Here is a 17,900-nt window from a genome sequence, read left to right on the forward strand (position 1 = left end):
GTCCCACAGGAAGTCCTAGGGGACTCCCAAGACAGATCCTGGATCACCTGATTGGCTCCCATCCACTACTGAATGTGAGCTGAATGGGTGGATTGTCTGAGCAGTTAGGCAGGCACCTTGTTGCATCCGCTCCTTGCTTCTCCCCTGCAACCTGCATCTGACCCGGCTCCACTCCTGTCTTATCCTCAGCATCATCATCTCTGGTTCCTGCCCCTATATCCCACTCCAGATGAGTGCCTATTAATCTCCTCTCTGACCATTGGTGCTGCTCCTGACTCTGACCCTTAGGCCAGACTGTCTGTGTTCTGAGTCCGAACAGTCCCTGGCCAGAGTGGATAATGATGGAGCTGTAGTTCCCTCCCCCACTTCACCGAAGGTTCAGATAACGGGGAGGGGTCCTGTGTATTTCAAGCTGCCCTTTCATTTCCTCCTCACTTCTGGGCAGGAGCGTGTCACCCAAACAACTCCACAACGAAGCAAGCGAAACGTTCTAAAGCTTTTCCCTCCTGCGGGTCTCCAAGAGTGTCGCATACATTTGAGCTAATCGACTGAGCTCCACAACCCCTCTGAGCTAATAAGTGTGATTATTCCCATGGGACCAATGAGAAGCCGAGGCTCAGGGTGGAGGGGTGGGAGGGTGAAGTGACTTGCCTGAGGTTCCACAGGAAATCTGTGGCAGAACCAGGGTTTGGCTCCAGATCTTCTGGCTCCTGGGCTGTGTCCTAGGAGACCCCAAATGGGTGTAGGAGGAAAGTCACAGCAGATGAGCAACTCTAGGGTCAAAGGGCTGGAGCCTTGCTCACGGCCAGCCTATGGGAAGGGCTTCGGAAGAAGGGATTTCCTGGAAAGGAGGCCAGAGTGTGTCATGGCCCTGTCTGGAGTCCAGTCTGAGGAAATGAGATGCCCATTGCTCTCCTTTGGTTTCATTTTCCCAGGCTACTCAGGGCCTTGAAGATGGAGGCTGCCATGTCCCTGGCGGGAAGCCAAGGCACTATCTCCATTGCCGGGATCCTCATTGCCTCTGCTGTCTTCTGTCTGATCTCCCTGGTCATCCGATCCTTCCGGCAGCAGCTCCCCCAGGGGCTGAAGAGGCTGCCAGGACCCCGGGGTTACCCCCTCATCGGCAACCTGCTGGAGCTGGGGAGCAATCCACACCTGACCCTGACCCGGATGAGCCAGGAGTATGGCGACGTGATGCAGATCCGGATCGGCACCCGACCCGTGCTGGTGCTGAGTGGCTTGGACACCCTCAAGCAAGCCCTGGTGAAGCAAGCGGAAGACTTCATGGGGCGCCCTGATCTCTACAGCTTCCGATTCATTGCGGACGGCCAGAGCTTGACTTTCAGCACGGACTCAGGGGAGGTGTGGCGAGCTCGCAGGAAACTGGCCCAGAGTGCCCTGAAGACCTTCTCTGTCTCCCCCAGCCCCAACTCTTCGTCCACCTGCCTGCTTGAGGAGCACGTCTCCAAAGAAGCCGACTACCTCGTCAGAAAGTTCCTGCAGCTGATGGAGGAGAAGAAAAGGTTTGAGCCCTACCGGTATGTGGTGGTCTCTGTGGCCAACGTCATCTGTGCCATGTGCTTTGGCAAGCGTTACAGCCACGAGGACCAGGAGCTGCTCAACATTGTGAATGTGACGCACGAGTTCACGGAGGTGGCTTCCTCCGGCAACCTCGCCGATTTCATCCCCGTGCTCCAGTGTCTCCCCAGCCGCACCATGAAGAAGTTTATTGAATTCAACAGGAGGTTCCTCAGGTTGCTGCAGGACATGGTCAAGGAGCACGATGTGAGCTTTGAGAAGGTAAGAGTCTGGGCGGGGGCGTGGGGGCCTTGCTCCGAGCTGAGATGCGCTTCCCTCCTGTGCCCTTCAGCTCCTGCACAGCTGCAACTCCACGGGGCACCTGCTGGCGTCACTGTGACGGCCACATGACACTTCATTGAAAGAGCAGGATAGAATCGTTACCTTTTGCCAATTTCACAGGGCCCTGCCGACTGAGCAGCAGCAGACTCTCCAGTCATTGTTAGCCATACAGGGTCTATGACACACAGCTGAGCAGCGCTGACCTCAATTCACAGAGGACACTTGAGTCTGGGCTGGGTGAATGGAGATTATGCTGCTTTTTTGCCAACCTGAGTAGCCAAAATAGCATTGTATTACCCTAGGAATTTTACAAATGCATCTGCCTTGTATCTATTGTAGGATAGCAGTTACCCTAGTTTCTATACCAGTAAATTTCTCTCTCTAGACACATGCTGAGGGTTCCTTTGCTTAGCACCTTTGTCTTTTATTTCCCAAAAAGAGGCTTCTTTGGGCATCCTGCACTCCTGCCTGTGTATTCCCATCTCCTTCGCTTTATGGCTTGGTGAAATGTCACTGACTGATCACAGGGGAAGAAAATACTCTCCTGACCTCCCCTTTCTGTCACGGCTGGGATTTACTCCCACCAGGGTTCCCTGTAAGCTGTGCACTTGAGCAGCCACTTGGAAAGATTCAAATGTTGCCCAGGTGATTAGAGAGTGCTCACAGCTGGCAGCATCTGTTTCCATTGGTGGTGCACATTTGCACATGCCTTGGGGCACATAAAATTTATTCCGCACACATATGGAAACAATTAGAAGGAACGTTGACTCACACTCCTGTGGGATTTTCAGCACACTGTCCCTTCACCAGTAGATTGCTCTTGGTTTGTTCTCGGTTTGCCTGCCGAGCAGGCTGGAATTTCATGCCATCTTCCTCTGGACTTTCCTCTCTCAGGGCAGCATCCGAGACATCACGGACTCCTTGATTGAACAAAGTCAGGAGAAGAAAGTGGAAGCCAATGCGAACATTCAGCTCCCGAAGGAAAAAATTGTCAACCTGGTCAATGACCTCTTTGGAGCCGGTAAGAACAGCCCTCATTATTCCACTTTCTATTTTTGCCTTTCAATAAACTGGTAAATATTAGCCCCTTTTTTATCTCCCCCCCCAATAAGAACACTCTCAGCTGCTCTCAGTAGCAGAAAAGAGATCATATGCATTATTTCACTCTCATGCCTACTAGGAACAACCCCCGAAGACTTCCTACATTTGAGGAAGAGTTTGTAGGAAGACAGCAATCGGGGAAATGAAGTTCCCAACAGAGAGTTTTGTTCCCCTATTTACCAACACTGGTCCTGATTAGGGATGTAAGCGACGAGTCGACAACCCGACAAGCCTACGTTTATTGGGTTATCCAGTTGACTAGTCGCTTCCCACCCCCCTTGGTGTGTCTGTAACGGACGCACCAAGCCAGGGGGAGCAGGAGCCGGTGTTAAAAGCCGGCTTCCCCCAGCATCGTCTCCGTGGGGGGAGGCAGAGGCGCAACGGGGAACCCACACTAGTGGGGACCAAAATGGTCCCCCACTGGCACGGGGTCCCCAGTGCTGTGCCTCTTCCTTTGAAATGTACAAGAGTTCAGGTATATTTCAATGGCAGAAGCGCAGCAGAGCGCCCCCTTATTGACTAATCGAGTAGTCGATGGAAATTCCATCGACTACTCGATTAGCTGATTAATCGACATTTAACATCCCTAGTCTTGATTCAGCACTGACACTGGGGAAACCACACTGATTCTCTTGAAATTGCCTCAGTAGTAAACAGAAATAATACAGCCACCCATCAGGATCAAACATAAAACCCCTTAACTAGGAACTTTCTTATCACAACTTTTGGAGTTGGGCACAAACCAGGGTGCAGTCCAGGAAAATCCACTGACCACCTAATGCCAGGGGCTTGTAAATTTCCCTTGGCCAGTCTTCATCTAGTATCTGTCTTTCGTCTCTGCTAGGTTTTGACACTGTGACCACAGCTTTGTCCTGGAGCCTCATGTATCTTGTGTCTTACCCGGATGTTCAGAAGAAGATTCAGGAAGAATTAGGTAAATGCATGTTTTCAGTCCCAGTTCAAACATTCCCTCGCCCCCCCCCCCCCCGAAGGCTGGATTCCGACCATCCTTTTCCACCTTTTTCTAACCTGTAGATCAGACCGTTGGCAGAGAGAGGCGACCCAGACTGTCAGACCGGCCCATGCTGCCTTACACAGAAGCTTTTATCTTAGAGATGTTCAGACATTCCACCTTCATGCCCTTCACCATTCCTCACTGGTACATGCTAGGGATGCAGAGAGGGTTTAGGGGCGTAACACATTGTGTGGTACCTTTATTCACCATGTCGCTACCATGACAGTCCTCACCATGGGAGCGAGGCAAAAACCCAACCCTTGGGCTATGTCTACACTGCAGCGTTATTTCGAAATACCAAAGTGTGTGTCTACACAGCAAGCCCATTATTTCAAAATGATTTTGAAATAACAGCATCTTACTCTGACTTCTGTAACCCTTTGTGGCAGACCTAAGCCAGCAGGCTGTCACACTCTGGTCCTATTTGGTGTCCAGGAGGTAGGCAGGCGCCAGCCCTCCCACATCTAAAGGACCTCCCCCCAGCCTATGGGGAGGGTCCACAGAGCCCAGAAAAACAACTAATTACGTGGGACAAAAAATGAGAAAACAGGGACAGGTGTGAGGGTCAAAGGGCTAAAACAAAGGAACCGGATGGGGACACCGAGCAGAGAATCCTGGCCATCGCCCACTGCCCCTCGAAGGTCTTGAGTGAGCTGGCGGCCACCGCCCAGTGGAACTCTGCCCGGATGCATGAGCGGAGGCAGGAACAGAAATAGGCCCCACAGTCACAAGCCCCTCCCTCTGCTCCCTGGTTTTGTAACTTGCCCGTTTGGACAGGGCCAGGAGGAGGTTGACCAGGAGGTCCCGTGAGTTTGCGGTGCCCTGAATGGAGTGTGCGTAAATAAATAGGTGAGGGGAGAAGTGCAGCCAGAACCTCAACAGGAGGTTCTGGAGGACCCGAAAGAGGGGCTGTAGCACTTGAGGTAGACGTGTGCCAGGGCCAGGGTCTCCCTCATGTGATGTCACAGAAGGGGCAAGTGTTGGGAACAGGGGTGAATTGCGCCAAGTACATGCCCATGCTCATTGCACCGTGAAGGATTCTCCAGATGATGTCTCCAGTGGGCCGTGGAATCAAGGTGGAATAGAGGCTGGCCCACCAGGGCTCCCCACCCTCTATTTGCGGTAGGAGGTCCGGCCACTTGGTGTCTGAGTGGGACACGAGGGTGGGGAAGCGCAGCGTGTGAAGCACGAGTGTGTACAGGTGACACTTTGGCACGGTTCGGAGGGGGACCGGTTGCAATGCATGCAGCAGGCTCAGGTGACGAGGGGGAGGCGGTCAGGAAGGTACGTGGGGCTGGAGGCCAATGAAGAGCTCAGGAGGGCCGGAGAGGGCACAAAATCATGCCAGTCTAGACGCAGCCTACGACTTTTGTGGGCCCTCGGCACTTTTGCCTTCGTGGGCCTTTTCCTCCATAAAAAAATATTAAAAATTATTTTTGATATAACTTTAAATACTTCAACATTTTATTTTTTTTCTCTTTTAGGCAAAATTTAATAGATTTTTGTGGGCCCTAAAAGTTTCTTTTTTTTTCTGATGTGAGAAAAAAATTAAACATTTTCTTCGACCCTAAAAGTTCATTTTTTTCTTCTGATTTTAAAAGAAATTAAAACATTTTCGTGTGCCCCTAAAAGTATTGTGGGCCCTAGGCACTGTGCCTAATGGATAAGGCGGCCCTGGGTTTTCGCTTTCCAGAGCTACTGGAGCCTGCTGCAATACAATGAAGGCAGGAAAACACCTAGGGCTAATTAACTAGATTGCTCCCTCAAGCAAGTTATTCAACACCTGCAGCCAATGACAGCCAGGGGAGTTGCTTTAAAAGGCCTCCCCTAGGTAAAGAGAGGGGGATGACAAAGAGTGACCAATCGGAAGGAGAAAAGGGAGGAACCAGAAGAAGCTGTGTGTGAGCAACCAGCTGGTGAACAGGTACCAGAGGGAGACATTTTGGAGGGGTTGTTTGGTGAAGTGGCTCAGGGAAAAAACTGGCAAGTTGGAAGGAAAAACAACCTTGATGGCTGCTGCTACTTGGGCCGGAGCCTGGAGTAGTGGGTAGGCCCAGGTTCCCCCCAAACCTTCTCCCTGCCAACACAGGGCCTGTCCCAAGAAGGCCTATCAAGGGGTTTTCTCCCCCAAACCATGGACTAGCCAATGATGCGTCTGTTTCGCTAAGCTGTGGACCCTGCCTCCTGTAAAGAGAAAGGGCTTGTATACAAGACTACTGCGAGCCTCTGAGGCTGATAGTATCGCCAGACCCATGGGGCACGGCCAGAACGTTGCCACCCTTCATTTCACGAGGAATAAGGGAAGTTGAAAGAAGAGTTTTTCCTTTGACTTCCTGCTGTGCAGACGCCATCAAAAGCCGGATGAAGCTATTTGGCTTCAGCTATGCAATTGACGTTGCTGGAGTTGTGTAGCTTTAACTCAGCTTTTGCCCTGCAGTGTAGACGTGCCCTTAGAAAATACAATAACGCTCAGGAAAGTGGTTCCCTCTGGGCCCAATCTGGACTCAAATGGGACTAGAAACTGATTGCTATGAGAACCCAGAGGTGGCTTTTTAAACCGAAGTGTCATGCTCTCTTCTTGCAGCACAACGAAAGACACAGTCCTGAATGGTTACTACATCCCAAAGGACCTCTGTGTATTTGTCAACCAGTGGCAAGTCAATCATGATGAGTAAGTACCCGCAGAGTCCTGACGGGGTGCTAGCTTGCGATCCATCCAGCTCGATGTGCCGGCCCCTGTTTATTCTGCACAACACACGTAACTCCTGTGTACCTGCTGTAAGGTTGGTTGGTGCTTAGGTACACAGATCATGACGGTGCTGTGTGCATGGCGGGGCCCATGAGGGACTAGCCACTTTCCAAGCAAATAAAAGGGAACGTTCCCTTCCCCTAGTGCATCAAAAACCCCAAACCTAGATGAGGTGGCCCTGCTGAGTTTCTGTGCTTTCCCCACTCTCCACCGGACTGAGAATATCTGTTGTGAGAGGACACAGAGATGGCCAGGAAGGGGAGCGGTGAGTGTGTTAGAAGTGGGGTGCCAAGGGCTATGGGTAGGTTGCTGGGGGAAACAAACTCTGCACAGATAGCCCAGGTCCCCAGCAAACCTCCCGCCTGGATCTGCTGTGTATGTAGGTTTGGTTTGCACCCCAGCCCTTGCTGACGAACGGATCAGGGAGAAATCTGTTGCGAGACAGGAAAAAGAACTGGGAATGGGGCGACCAGATGTCCCATTTATAAAGGGACAGGCCCAGATTTAAGCCCTCCTCCGGGTGCCCCGAATTTTTCTTATAAACAGACATCAGGGAGTCGGGGGATGTGACCCTGCATGGTTCCCCATCATGCATTGTCTTAGGAAGATTCAGTGCCAGGTACCAGAACAGGCTGGTGCATCCAGGGAACCAGCCAGGCATGGAAGCCAGAAAGTGCCTGGAAGGGAGGATCAAGTCAATTGGCCACCACCGGCCCTGCTCCTGTGTGAGACAGGTGTATGGGAGTGTGTGTCACCTCTCCCCGAGTGTGTGTGTGAGGGGGAGAGGGACGGGGAGGGGAATGTGCGTCACTCCTCCTCCTGTGACTCCTGAAGCCTTGACGTTCTGAGCTATATAATATTTCTTCTTACCAGAGGCTCCGTGCAGTTGTTAGTTTGAAGGTTTGTACTGCATAGTTCTGCTTGATTGCCCTTGAATCCTCTTGAAGACGAGTAATTTTACCAGGTGTCCTGTATTCTGCATAGGGAACTAGTCACTCTGCCTGGCATCACTGCAGGCAGCCCAAAGGAAACCATCACACAGAGACAGCAGAGCTCAAACCAGAATCTCTGGTGTAGGAGGGATGGGATGGGGAATACACAGAGAGCTGCTCATGTGGAAATTGACCGGCATAAGGAAATTAGCACTGCCCTTTAGCCATTTTGGTCTATACCTAACAGCAAATCTCCCCATCCGTTTCCCCACGTAGGAAACATCGGGATGATAATTCTGATTCCCTGCATCAGTGATGCCCCTCCCCTGGAATACTGGGTCCAAAGCTGGTCATCCCATCTCCTAAAGGGTACAGCAGGGATAGGAAGGGTCCAGAACCAGGGAAGGGGAAAAGGTCAGAAGGCTGGAAAGATTTGTAGAGGCAGAAAGACTGAAGAGGCTGGGATTGTTGTGTTTAGAGGGCAGCTGACCAGGTGGGGGACACGGCAGGGTGTAGGCATGGTAGGGTGATGCTGTTCACCCTCTTATGCCAGAGCGGGAAGGGAGTTGTCAACCGCACCAGAAAAAGCAGCACATGTAAAACCTGATCGCAGCCTGTAAGGACCAACCTGAGGAGCAGCAATTTGATAGCGGGGGCTCTCCAATCTAGCAGCAAAGGTACAAGAAACGGGGGGTGGAGGGAGGGAGCTGACACTGGCCACATTCAGACTAGAAATCAGGCGCTAATTTTAACCGAGGGAATTCATCATTGGAACAATTTCCCCAGGGTTGGGTTCTCCCTTCCAGTCAGTTGATAAATTAGGGCAGGATGTTTATTGGTGAGATCAGCTGTCGTTCAGAGAGGCATTAATTGCAGGAAGATCTGTGGCCTGTTACACAGGAGAGTAGACTAGGTGTCCAGAGCGGCTCCTTCGAGCCTCGTGGCTTGTGAAATATACATCCGATCCCGGGAAGGCGTTGCCACAAGATGCTAGTGAGGCTGCTTAGCAGGGTTCAGAAAGGGATCATTAGATTGTTAGGAGATAATGAGAACATTAACCGGGACACCAGAGAGGATTAAAACCATGTCTGTAAGGCTGTGGTGTCCAACGCACTAGCCACATGTGGCTATTTGGCCAGTTGAGTGCGGCTAGTTGCCTCACCACGAATAATGTGGCTAGTGTGCTGGTCGGACACCACAGTTACAAGCGATCTAAGCGGCAATGTGTCTTAGGCCTGGGTCTGAAGCTGTGCCTGAAACCCCTCCAAGCTGCCCCCCCTGGCCTCCAGCATCTCCCCCCAGGCAGTGGTAGAATGGACGTTTCAGGAGCTTTGCTCTACTATTCTAGGAAGCTTTGGAAAGAACCTTCCGCTTTCAACCCCGAGCGTTTCCTCAGTGCCGGGGGGAAGGAAGTAGACAAGGCGGAAAGTGAGAAGGTGCTGGCCTTTGGCCTGGGGAAGAGGAGGTGCATTGGCGAGACCATCGGCAGGTGGGAGATCTTCCTCTTCCTGACCACCCTGCTGCAACAGCTGGAGTTCAGCGTCTCCGACGGGGAGGAGGTGGACATGACGCCTTTGTATGGCCTGTCCATGAAGCACAAGAGGTGTGAGCACTTCCAGGCTAAGCAGCGCCTCCCACGCCAGAGTTCAGAGTGAGTCACTGGACCCTGGAAGGGAGGACGGGAAGATCCCATTTGAATGTTACCCCTCAGGACCATAAACGAAGATTCAGTGGACCCAATATCGCTTCCGTTGGACTGCTCTACTGATTTGTCCTGCCTCTCTGTTATCTAGCTCTGTCACCCCGAGTGGTAGACTCACAGCAGACGTTCCAGGGTAGTCTGGCTCCTTCCCACAGCTGTGGTGGCTTTGCTGCACGGTTGCTGGGTCTCTCTACTGAATTCCTTGTTTCTAAACGCTATGCCATGAATGGCTGTTTGTTATAAGGAGGCAGACGTTGAAGCCATCGGGACCACCCATGTGCTTAAAGTTAGACATGTGTTTAAGACCTTTGCTAAGCGGGAACCTAACCCTCTCCCAAAGGTCACGATGGCTTTCATTGTGCAGGCCCTAGACATCTTAGGAGGCAGATCCTCAGCTGCAACTAACTCCCTATTGGAACTGGGACAACTGATTTGATAATTCACGACTAATCCTTGTGTTCAGTCTCACCTATGACAGTGCAGAGGGTTAGGCTTGTCAATTTGCATCGACTATTCAATTAATCAATAAGAGCTCCTCTGTCCTTGAAGTGTAGCAACAGCCTCAGGGCTGTCGCTACATTTCAAAGGCAAAAGTGCTACGGGGAGCTTGGGGCCAGCGGGGGAATCAAGCAGTCCCCCATTGGCCCCAGGCTCCCTGGGGCTTTTCAAAGCGGCAGCGCTGCAGGGAGCCCGGGGTCAGCTGGGGATTCTGAGTCCCCAGCTGACCCCAGGCTCCGTGCGGTGCTGCTGCTTTGATACGCTGCGAGGAGCCCAGTACTTCTAGCTAGGCATTTCAAAGTGGCAGCACCACCTGGAGTCCTGGGTCTGGCCCCAGATTCCATGCGGCGTGCTGCCTTGAAGCACCCTCTTTTTCTCCCCTGCACCCGTTGCCTCTTTCTGATAGAGGCAACAGGAGGGAAGGAAGCAACTAGTCAGTCACATCCTGGCTGTGTCTAGACTGCCCAGTTTTTCTGAAAAATCAGCCGCTTTTCCGGAAAAACTTGCCAGCTGTCTACACTGGCCGCTTGAATTTCCACAAAAGCACTGACTTCCTACTGTAAGAAATCAGTGCTTTTTGCAGAAATACTATGCTGCTCCCGTTCGGACAAAAGTCCCTTTTGTGCAAAAGTTTTGCACAAAAGGGCCAGTGTAGACAGCTGAGACTTGTTTTGCACAAAAAAGCCCCGATGGCGAAAATGGCGATCAGGGCTTTTTTGCGCAAAAGCACGTCTAGATTGGCACTGATGCTTTTCAGCAAAATGTGGCATTTCCGGAAAATCATGCCAGTCTAGACGTAGCCCCCTAGTCCAGGCCTCTATCCATTAGGCAACACTGCTCAACTGGAAGCTGTATTTGAGAGCAGAATCCCTAGTAAACATTCTCCCCAGCTGGTGGACACCATTAAATGTTATTAGCAACAGGAGTTAAAACTTTCCCTTAGCCCGGGCCCCCTCTTACGTGAGAAGCAAAATGCAGGACAATGTAGCACTTTAAAGACTAACAAGATGGTTTATTAGATGATGAGCTTTCGTGGGCGAGCTTGTCTCCTGAACTCCGCTGGCAACTACCCCTGCCAAAGTGGATCAAGGCATGTGTGTGTCACGTTATTGGATTTTTATGTGAGCAGACAGGTCACTGCTGCACCCATGGGTGGTGTTTGGTCCAAATTCTGTACAAAGTGGGCCATGTGAGGAGTCCAGTGAAAGCTTATGCTCTGCCGCGTCTATGTGCATGACTCAGATACTTGTATGATTTTTGTATGTGGAGTGATGAAAATGGGCTCTGGGCTTGTACTTCAAATGATTTCTGTCTGGGAGAGAACAATGGGTCTGGACCGCCTATTGCGAGGGATGATTCTCCAATGAATGGCTGTGCTAATTATCAAGGCTTCGTGGACAATGGCTCTCAGAGTGGCCGACACACACCTGAGGGAGGCGTCTGGAAACCTGCCAACCAGCCAGTGCATCATGGCTACTTGCATGTAAGACCCACAGGTCGCTTGATCATGTGACCAGCTCCAGTTTGGGAGGCACCAGGAATATAAAAGTGCCATGAGGCCGTCTCCATCTTGTCTTCAATCCTGCTCCTGATTCCAGATGCATCCTCGCTAGGGACAGAGAGCCAGGAAGGATTTGCTGAGCCATCCTGATACGGGATGGACAACAGAGATGTTTAAGCTGGCAGTTTGTAGCATCTCTGCCAAGAGCCTGCATCAAGAACTTGGTGATTGATGTCTGTCATGTATTCTCATTAACAATTTCACTCGCAACCCTTTCCTTTCTGTTCTTTAATAAACCTTTAGATTCTAAAGGATTGGCCCAGCGAGCTCTTTGGGGCAAGATCTAAGATATAAGTTGACCTGGGACGGGGGCTGGTCCTTTGGGACTGGGAGAACCTGTCTGGAGTTGGTGAGATTGGGTTTTATAACCTCTCACGTGTGTAAGGTGTAGGTCTGGTTCTGGCACAAGTAAAGCTGGGGTGTCTGAGGAGGTTTGCTTGCGAGGCTTAGTGCTCTGTGTGACTGGTTTGGTGTCTTATACAGGAGAACCCCAATCTTGGGCTGTAGGTTGCCCTGGTTTTAAGCAATTCGCCCTGATCTGACGCTCTCAGCAGTGCCCAGACCGGCCTGATACGTTACAGTGTGTGAGAGATCTAATCAGGCGCTCGATGAATTCACTTATGGCTGACAAGCCCAATTTGAGAGCGATGCACCTTGGGACAAATGTCACATCCAGCTGTTGTCTGAGAGGGAATCCAGGATCCCAGTTTGCTGCTTTCTTCCTTCTCCCTTTGCTTCCGCCTCTGCACCCAGTGCCAGATGTTTCCTCCTGGCGGGATGGGCTTTGGCACACGCTTCCCAGATTTCTACACTGCAGCGGAGCCATTCCACAGCATTTTTGCATGGACTGTGGTACTGCTGTAAAGGGCGACCCTGCTCCTTATTGCCAGGCCAAATCTCACAGCACAAAATATTCTCGGGGATATGGTCTCCTGTCCTCCCATTCTCCTGGCATGGCCGGGCCATTGCAACCTGTTGCTCTTGTTCATGGTTTCTAAGTGCACCAGTCTTGCCTGCTCTAGTCTCTCCGAGCTTGGAATCTTGTTTTCCCACTTGAGTTTTGGATTCCTATGCTGGCACATCATGTAGAACAAGCTTGGGAAAAATACAGCTGGTGGGCCAGATCCGGTCTGCCAAGCCACTGGATCTGGCCCATGGAGAAAGTGGGGAGCCCCAGGTCCCCTACTTGCCCTACAGCCCCACATTCTGCTCAGAAATGTGGTTGCAGGGTGCTTTCTCTTTGAGTCCGGAGGGGAGAGGGGGAGATTTAGACTCTGCTTCCATCCCCAGCAGAATCCCATTGGCTGGTTTCTGGACAGAAAGTGGCCAATGATACCATCTACATGTTTTGATAGTCTCTAAGGTGCTGCAAGACTATTGTTAAAGTTTTCCCAGTTACTGACTAACTCAGCTCTCCCACTGAAGCTGTTTGAATAACAGGCAGCCACGAAGTACAACCCTCCTGCTCAGTTACTCACTCAAGCACATGGCCAAGCAGGCAGAAATGTTTTAAGCTCTGTAAGCCTTTAGCTCTACAGGCAGGCTGGTTTGGCTGCTGGCTGGTAAGTCTCCTGGCTCAAACCTGCCTCTGGGACCCCACCCCTTCTCTTCCCCCAACCCTCTGCCTCCCACTCCTGCCCCGCTACTCCATATACGCCCAAACCCCCTCCCAGATCTGGCACCCCAGATCACAATCCCCTCTTACGCTAGGTTACATCCCAAACCCCTGCACTCCAGTTCCCTGCCCTAGGTCACAACTGCCTCCTTCACCCAAACTTCCTCCCAGACCCCATTCTCCCTTCTGCACCCAACCTCCATCCCAGACCCTGCACCTCCTCCATTAATGTCATGGAAGAGTGCGGTCCTTGACCACTTTCCAGATTCTTGTAGGGTCCCCTGGAAAAAAATCTTGCCCACCCCTGATGTAGAAGGTAGTTGGTCTCCAGATGCACCTAGTATATTTATGCCAATCCACGCTTCTGAGCCATAAAGCAGGGATGACAGCACACTGCCATCACGGCTCCTCTCAGTCTTTGGCTTCAGTCTTGGTCCACGGGGCTTCGGCCCTGGGCCCAGCAAGTCTAAGATCAGCCTCGGCAGGGCCATTAAACTGAGTCATGAACCACTTTGGGGTCCTGCCCATAGTTTGAGAATTGCTGCTCTAGGCCATACCACGTGGTGTCAGGTCAAGTATGGAGGTCCAGAATCTTGCTGAAAGGTGCATTTTTGGAGGGGTTAGCGGATGTTAGCAGAAGAGGCCCTTTACTCCGAAAAACTGACTTCTATTATGGCTAGTGCAGTGAAAGGAACTCCGGCGTATGCTGCTTCAGGCTTGGCTCTCTGTCCACACAAAATACTTTTGATCCGGTATCTTGGTTAGGTTGAGGAAGCATTTCTCTGCAGCACAGAGAGGACAAAAGAATATGAACCTAGCGAGGGTTTCCATGAAAAGAAACCCCCATCCTGACTTGTACCTGGAGATTTTAGTGCAAAAGCCAGAAACGTTAGTCACTGCACAGCATTTAAAAGACGCAAACCAAACCTCGGGGTTGCCATCTGACCACTAGAGGGAGCCACTGCAGCCTCGTGAATATAATAAAGATTTATTGGAGATGATAGAAATTTGCAAAGATAAAACAGTTCTGACATTCCCAAGGTGCAGCAGGGGCTGGCTGCTGGCTAATTCTGTTTGACTTGTTCAGCCGAAACAGAATGAAGATGGAAATGAGAATTCCCCATCCTGCCGCTGCATTAAAACCCAGCTCAGCACAGTTACGCTTGCTTGTGTTTAAGTCTCACTGATCTCAATTAGACTTAAGTGGATACTCAAGTGCACTGCTGACCTGGGGCCTAAATTAATTGTATCCCTGCCCCCAAGTCTTCCTTGTCTTCATTCAGTTAGTTGGGGTTGCATGGGTGTAAACAAGAACAGAATTTGGCCCTTTGGCTATAGAGTAACACGCATCTTAAAGGAGAGTGGGGTATTTTATGTTACGCTACATGAAGGGGCTCTTCCCCAAACCACAAACCATTCCACATTTTGTACAGGCTCAGCTCATAGTGTGTTTTCATAAAAGTGTCTAAGTCTAGCAGCCCCAGGGTTGTGGTGCATTAGCTCCAGCCAGATGACCGGTGTTTGGTTACTTATGCTGTACGGGCATGATTGTGTCTAGAGGGAGGTTTCTGAAGGTGTCTAATTGCAGGGTGTGAAGGGGCGTGACCAACTCCCCCTGGGGTCTGCCCTCTTCCTTTTCCCTGGATTACTCGGCAGCGATTCCTTGCTCAGGGCCGTCGTGGCTCCTCTTTAGGTTATTGCCCCGAGTGGGGTGTGAGGAGGGCCTGGGCCCACCCTCTCTCCAGGCCCCAGCCCAGGGCCCAAAGGTGAGGGTGTCCTTCCTGTCCGCCCCCCACCTGGCTGATGGGGCTAACCGCTGTAACACGTCAGCCCGCAAGCAGTGCTCCAGCCACCCGCCCTGGGCTATTTCCTTACCCCGCTCGCCCTGCCTTTCCTTCGTCAATGCCTCTAACCAGCTTCCAGCTCCCCCCCTCTCCGGCCTTCTCCTCCTTCCCTCCTTGCACCGTCCTGTCTTCCTTTTGAATGTCCCACCCCCTTCTGCGCATGCGCCGGCATCTTGCCTCCTCCCGTCTCCTCCGCCCCCGCAGTCACTCATGGGCCCGCTCCCTCCTGCGCATGCGCCGGCATCTGTTCCTCCAGCATCCAAGGAGCATGTGCAACCAGCGGATGGGCTGCCACTCCGCGGATCAGTCTCCGCCACTGGATTTTCTCCTGGCGTGGGGTCGGAAGGGATCACCCCCCTGCCATCCTCACTCAGGACCCTCACCAGGGTTGTGCAGGGTTCTGGTACCCCGTCACACAGGGGATGCAATTTAAAGGAGAGTGGGGTATTTTATGTTACGATACATGAAGGGGCTCTGCCCCAAACCACAAAACGTTCCATATTTTGGGGAGGGATCGCTCAGTGGTTTGAGCATTGGCCTGCTAATCCCAGAGTTGTGAGTTCAATCCTTGTGGAGGCCATTTGGGGCAAAAATTAGTTAGGGATGGTGCTTGGTCCTACTGTGAAGGCAGGGGACTGGACTCAATGACCCTTCAAGGTCCCTTCCAGTTCTAGGAGATAGGCAATCTCCATTAATGCAACCGATGGGTGTCTGCGGTGACTGCCCCCACCTGTTAGCTGGGGAAAGACCCATGTCACATGGCCCAGGAGTTCTCAGGCTCTGTGCCCCACTGGAACTTCAAAGGAGTGATGGGAATTCACACCAGGGGCAGTTCTGGCCCTTTACACTCCCTACATTTCCCATCATGAGCTGGCCCAAGGAAGCTATGGACCTAGTGTGGGGGGCATATGATTGGGACGTACCTTCAAACCTCTTCATCCATGCTGGAGGCTAGTGTAAGCCAGAGGTGAGTGTGTGCTACAGGTGGGGTTTGGCACAGAGGGGAGTCAGTTACAGCCATGGAGTGGTAGCCCCAGATGCGGCAGCTTTGGAGGTTCCCCATTTGGTCCTGGGCGTCGGCTCTCTCACTGGGTCAGCTCTTGGTGTCTGACTCCTGCATCCTCTGCTGAGAGCTGGGCTTTGCTTCTCTCACCTGTGGTCATGCGAGGCTCATTCCCTCCAAAGAACACAGCTGCTTGCTGATCGGAGCCTGCCTCTCTTGACCCAGAGGGCCAGGGACAATTCCTGGGGTGCCCACTGGTTTCCATGAAGGCATCTTACTGGGGAAGTGAAGTCACACAGCGACCCCAGTGCACAAGGCCTTTCATCCCAGCATGCCTGGCTCTTCTGTGCCCTTGGGCTGGAAGCTTCTGCACTGTCTCAGCGTCACTGGGAATTGCCACGCGGGGAGATTCGGACAGATCCCTGGGAGAGGTGACCTCTGATCCCTGGGAGCTGGGGGGAGCTGGGGGCAGTCGGCACCTGGCAGGATGGGGACTTAATAAGGGAACTGAAAGACTTTGTTTAGTTACAAAGGGTCCTTGGTTTTTCCTGGCATGGTGAAGGCTGTGACATTGGATGCCTAAGGCTGGTCTTTAAATGGGCTGAGTGAAGTAACACAGCCCATCGGGCTGTCCCCATGCAGGTTCAGCTGCAGTGCGATGGAGGAGTTTGTGTGGCAATATTAGAATCCTAGACTAGAGCTGGAAGAGACCTCAGGAGTCGTTGAGTTCAGGGTCAAGGCAGGACCAATCCCAACTCAATCATCCCAGCCAGGGCTTTGTCAAGCCAGGACTTACAAACCTCTAGTGATGGAGATTCCACCCCCTCCCTAGGGAAGCCATCTCAGTGTTTCCCCACTGAAGAAGAATTCTGGGTCTCCTTAGGGTCACCCCTTTCAAACTGGTTTGCATTGGCATCTCTGTTAACCCCCAGCGCTGCTCCATCTGATGGGAACACTTGTGTGTGTGTGTGTGGGGGAGGCTGCACATTTGTTTTCACTGCCCACTCACCATCTATCCTGGACAGTGTAGACAAGACTGTGATGTTGCACCCCATATTCTGGATGGAAATATGCTGATGAATATGAATATGCATGAGTGGAAAATGTTTTATGCAAAATACATCTGGTAACATAACATATAATAGAAAAGTTATCTGCTGAATGTGTGTATTTGGTGTGCACGTACCATTCCTGTGTTTGAAGTTAGAAATATGACATATAAATCTGTCTACTGATCTATAGAAAGTGAGGGCCACTAGTGGTACTCAAGGAACTTAATGGCCTGGTACTCAGGACAATGATCTGTGAATAGTCTTGCTTTTCCTGTAAACCTGAACCAGTGTTCCCTCTAAGCTACATGGCAGCACAACTTCACAGGTGATTACTCAGCCCCACCCAGTCAGTCAGATCCCTGCACAGACCCCTGATTTTCTGATTGGACAAGGCTGATCAATCATCTGTGAAGCTGTGCTGCCTGGCAGTTTAGCAGGAACACTGGCCTGGACTATGGTAGGTCCTTCCAAGACATGTGACTGGGTCACCTGATACTGGAACCCATTTAGGAGGCTGTACTTTTCCACCGGAAGTGTGAAAAGTTCAAACTGGACACAAAGATTTCCTGCCTTTGGCAACAGGGATATAATGGTGGGAAACCAAATTACAGGGGCTGCCAGTAGGGTTTAACCAAAAATATCAAACACCCCCCCACCAAAAAAAAAAAACCAAAACACTGGAGAAAAAATTCTGTTGAGGAAAAAAAAGGGGGGGGGGAGACCAAAGTTGTTGAGAGAAAAAAAGGACCTCCGAGAGTTATTAAGAAAAAAAAAAAAAAAAAGAAACCCTAAAACAGCATGGCCTTTGAGCCTTTTTGCCATTGTCCATCTTGTTTTCCTGATCTGAGTAAGAAGTCAGCTCCCCTAAGCGGAGAGGTCTGGGGGGTTCGGGATGGGGCCAGAGGCTGGGCCCAATTGCTGAGTGTGTGTAGGGGTTGTCAGGTGTCCAGTGTTTTCACCTCCTGGCA

General features: G+C 51.5%; 1 protein-coding gene across 2 annotated transcripts in view; it reads left to right on the plus strand.

Annotated features, from left to right (window-relative positions):
* The window catches only part of LOC102455397 (cytochrome P450 1A5-like), a 69,820-nt gene that overhangs the window by 7,859 nt on the left and 44,061 nt on the right, over nt 1-17,900 (plus strand). The window contains exons 2-7 of one of the 2 annotated variants that reach the window (XM_006126273.5): nt 936-1,800; nt 2,755-2,881; nt 3,806-3,895; nt 3,997-4,120; nt 6,561-6,647; nt 9,006-11,669. In XM_006126273.5, the coding sequence (XP_006126335.3) occupies nt 955-1,800; nt 2,755-2,881; nt 3,806-3,895; nt 3,997-4,120; nt 6,561-6,647; nt 9,006-9,312 (1,581 nt within the window). In that variant the 5' untranslated portion in view covers nt 936-954 and the 3' untranslated portion in view covers nt 9,313-11,669. Of the gene's footprint in view, nt 1-935; nt 1,801-2,754; nt 2,882-3,805; nt 3,896-3,996; nt 4,121-6,560; nt 6,648-9,005; nt 11,670-17,900 lie in introns of those variants that run through there. The other variant, XM_075897425.2, reaches the window with a different exon arrangement.

The sequence above is a fragment of the Pelodiscus sinensis genome, chromosome 14, assembly GCF_052426305.1.
Source record: "Pelodiscus sinensis isolate ZL-2025 chromosome 14, ASM5242630v1, whole genome shotgun sequence".
Classification (NCBI taxonomy): Eukaryota; Metazoa; Chordata; order Testudines; family Trionychidae; genus Pelodiscus; species Pelodiscus sinensis.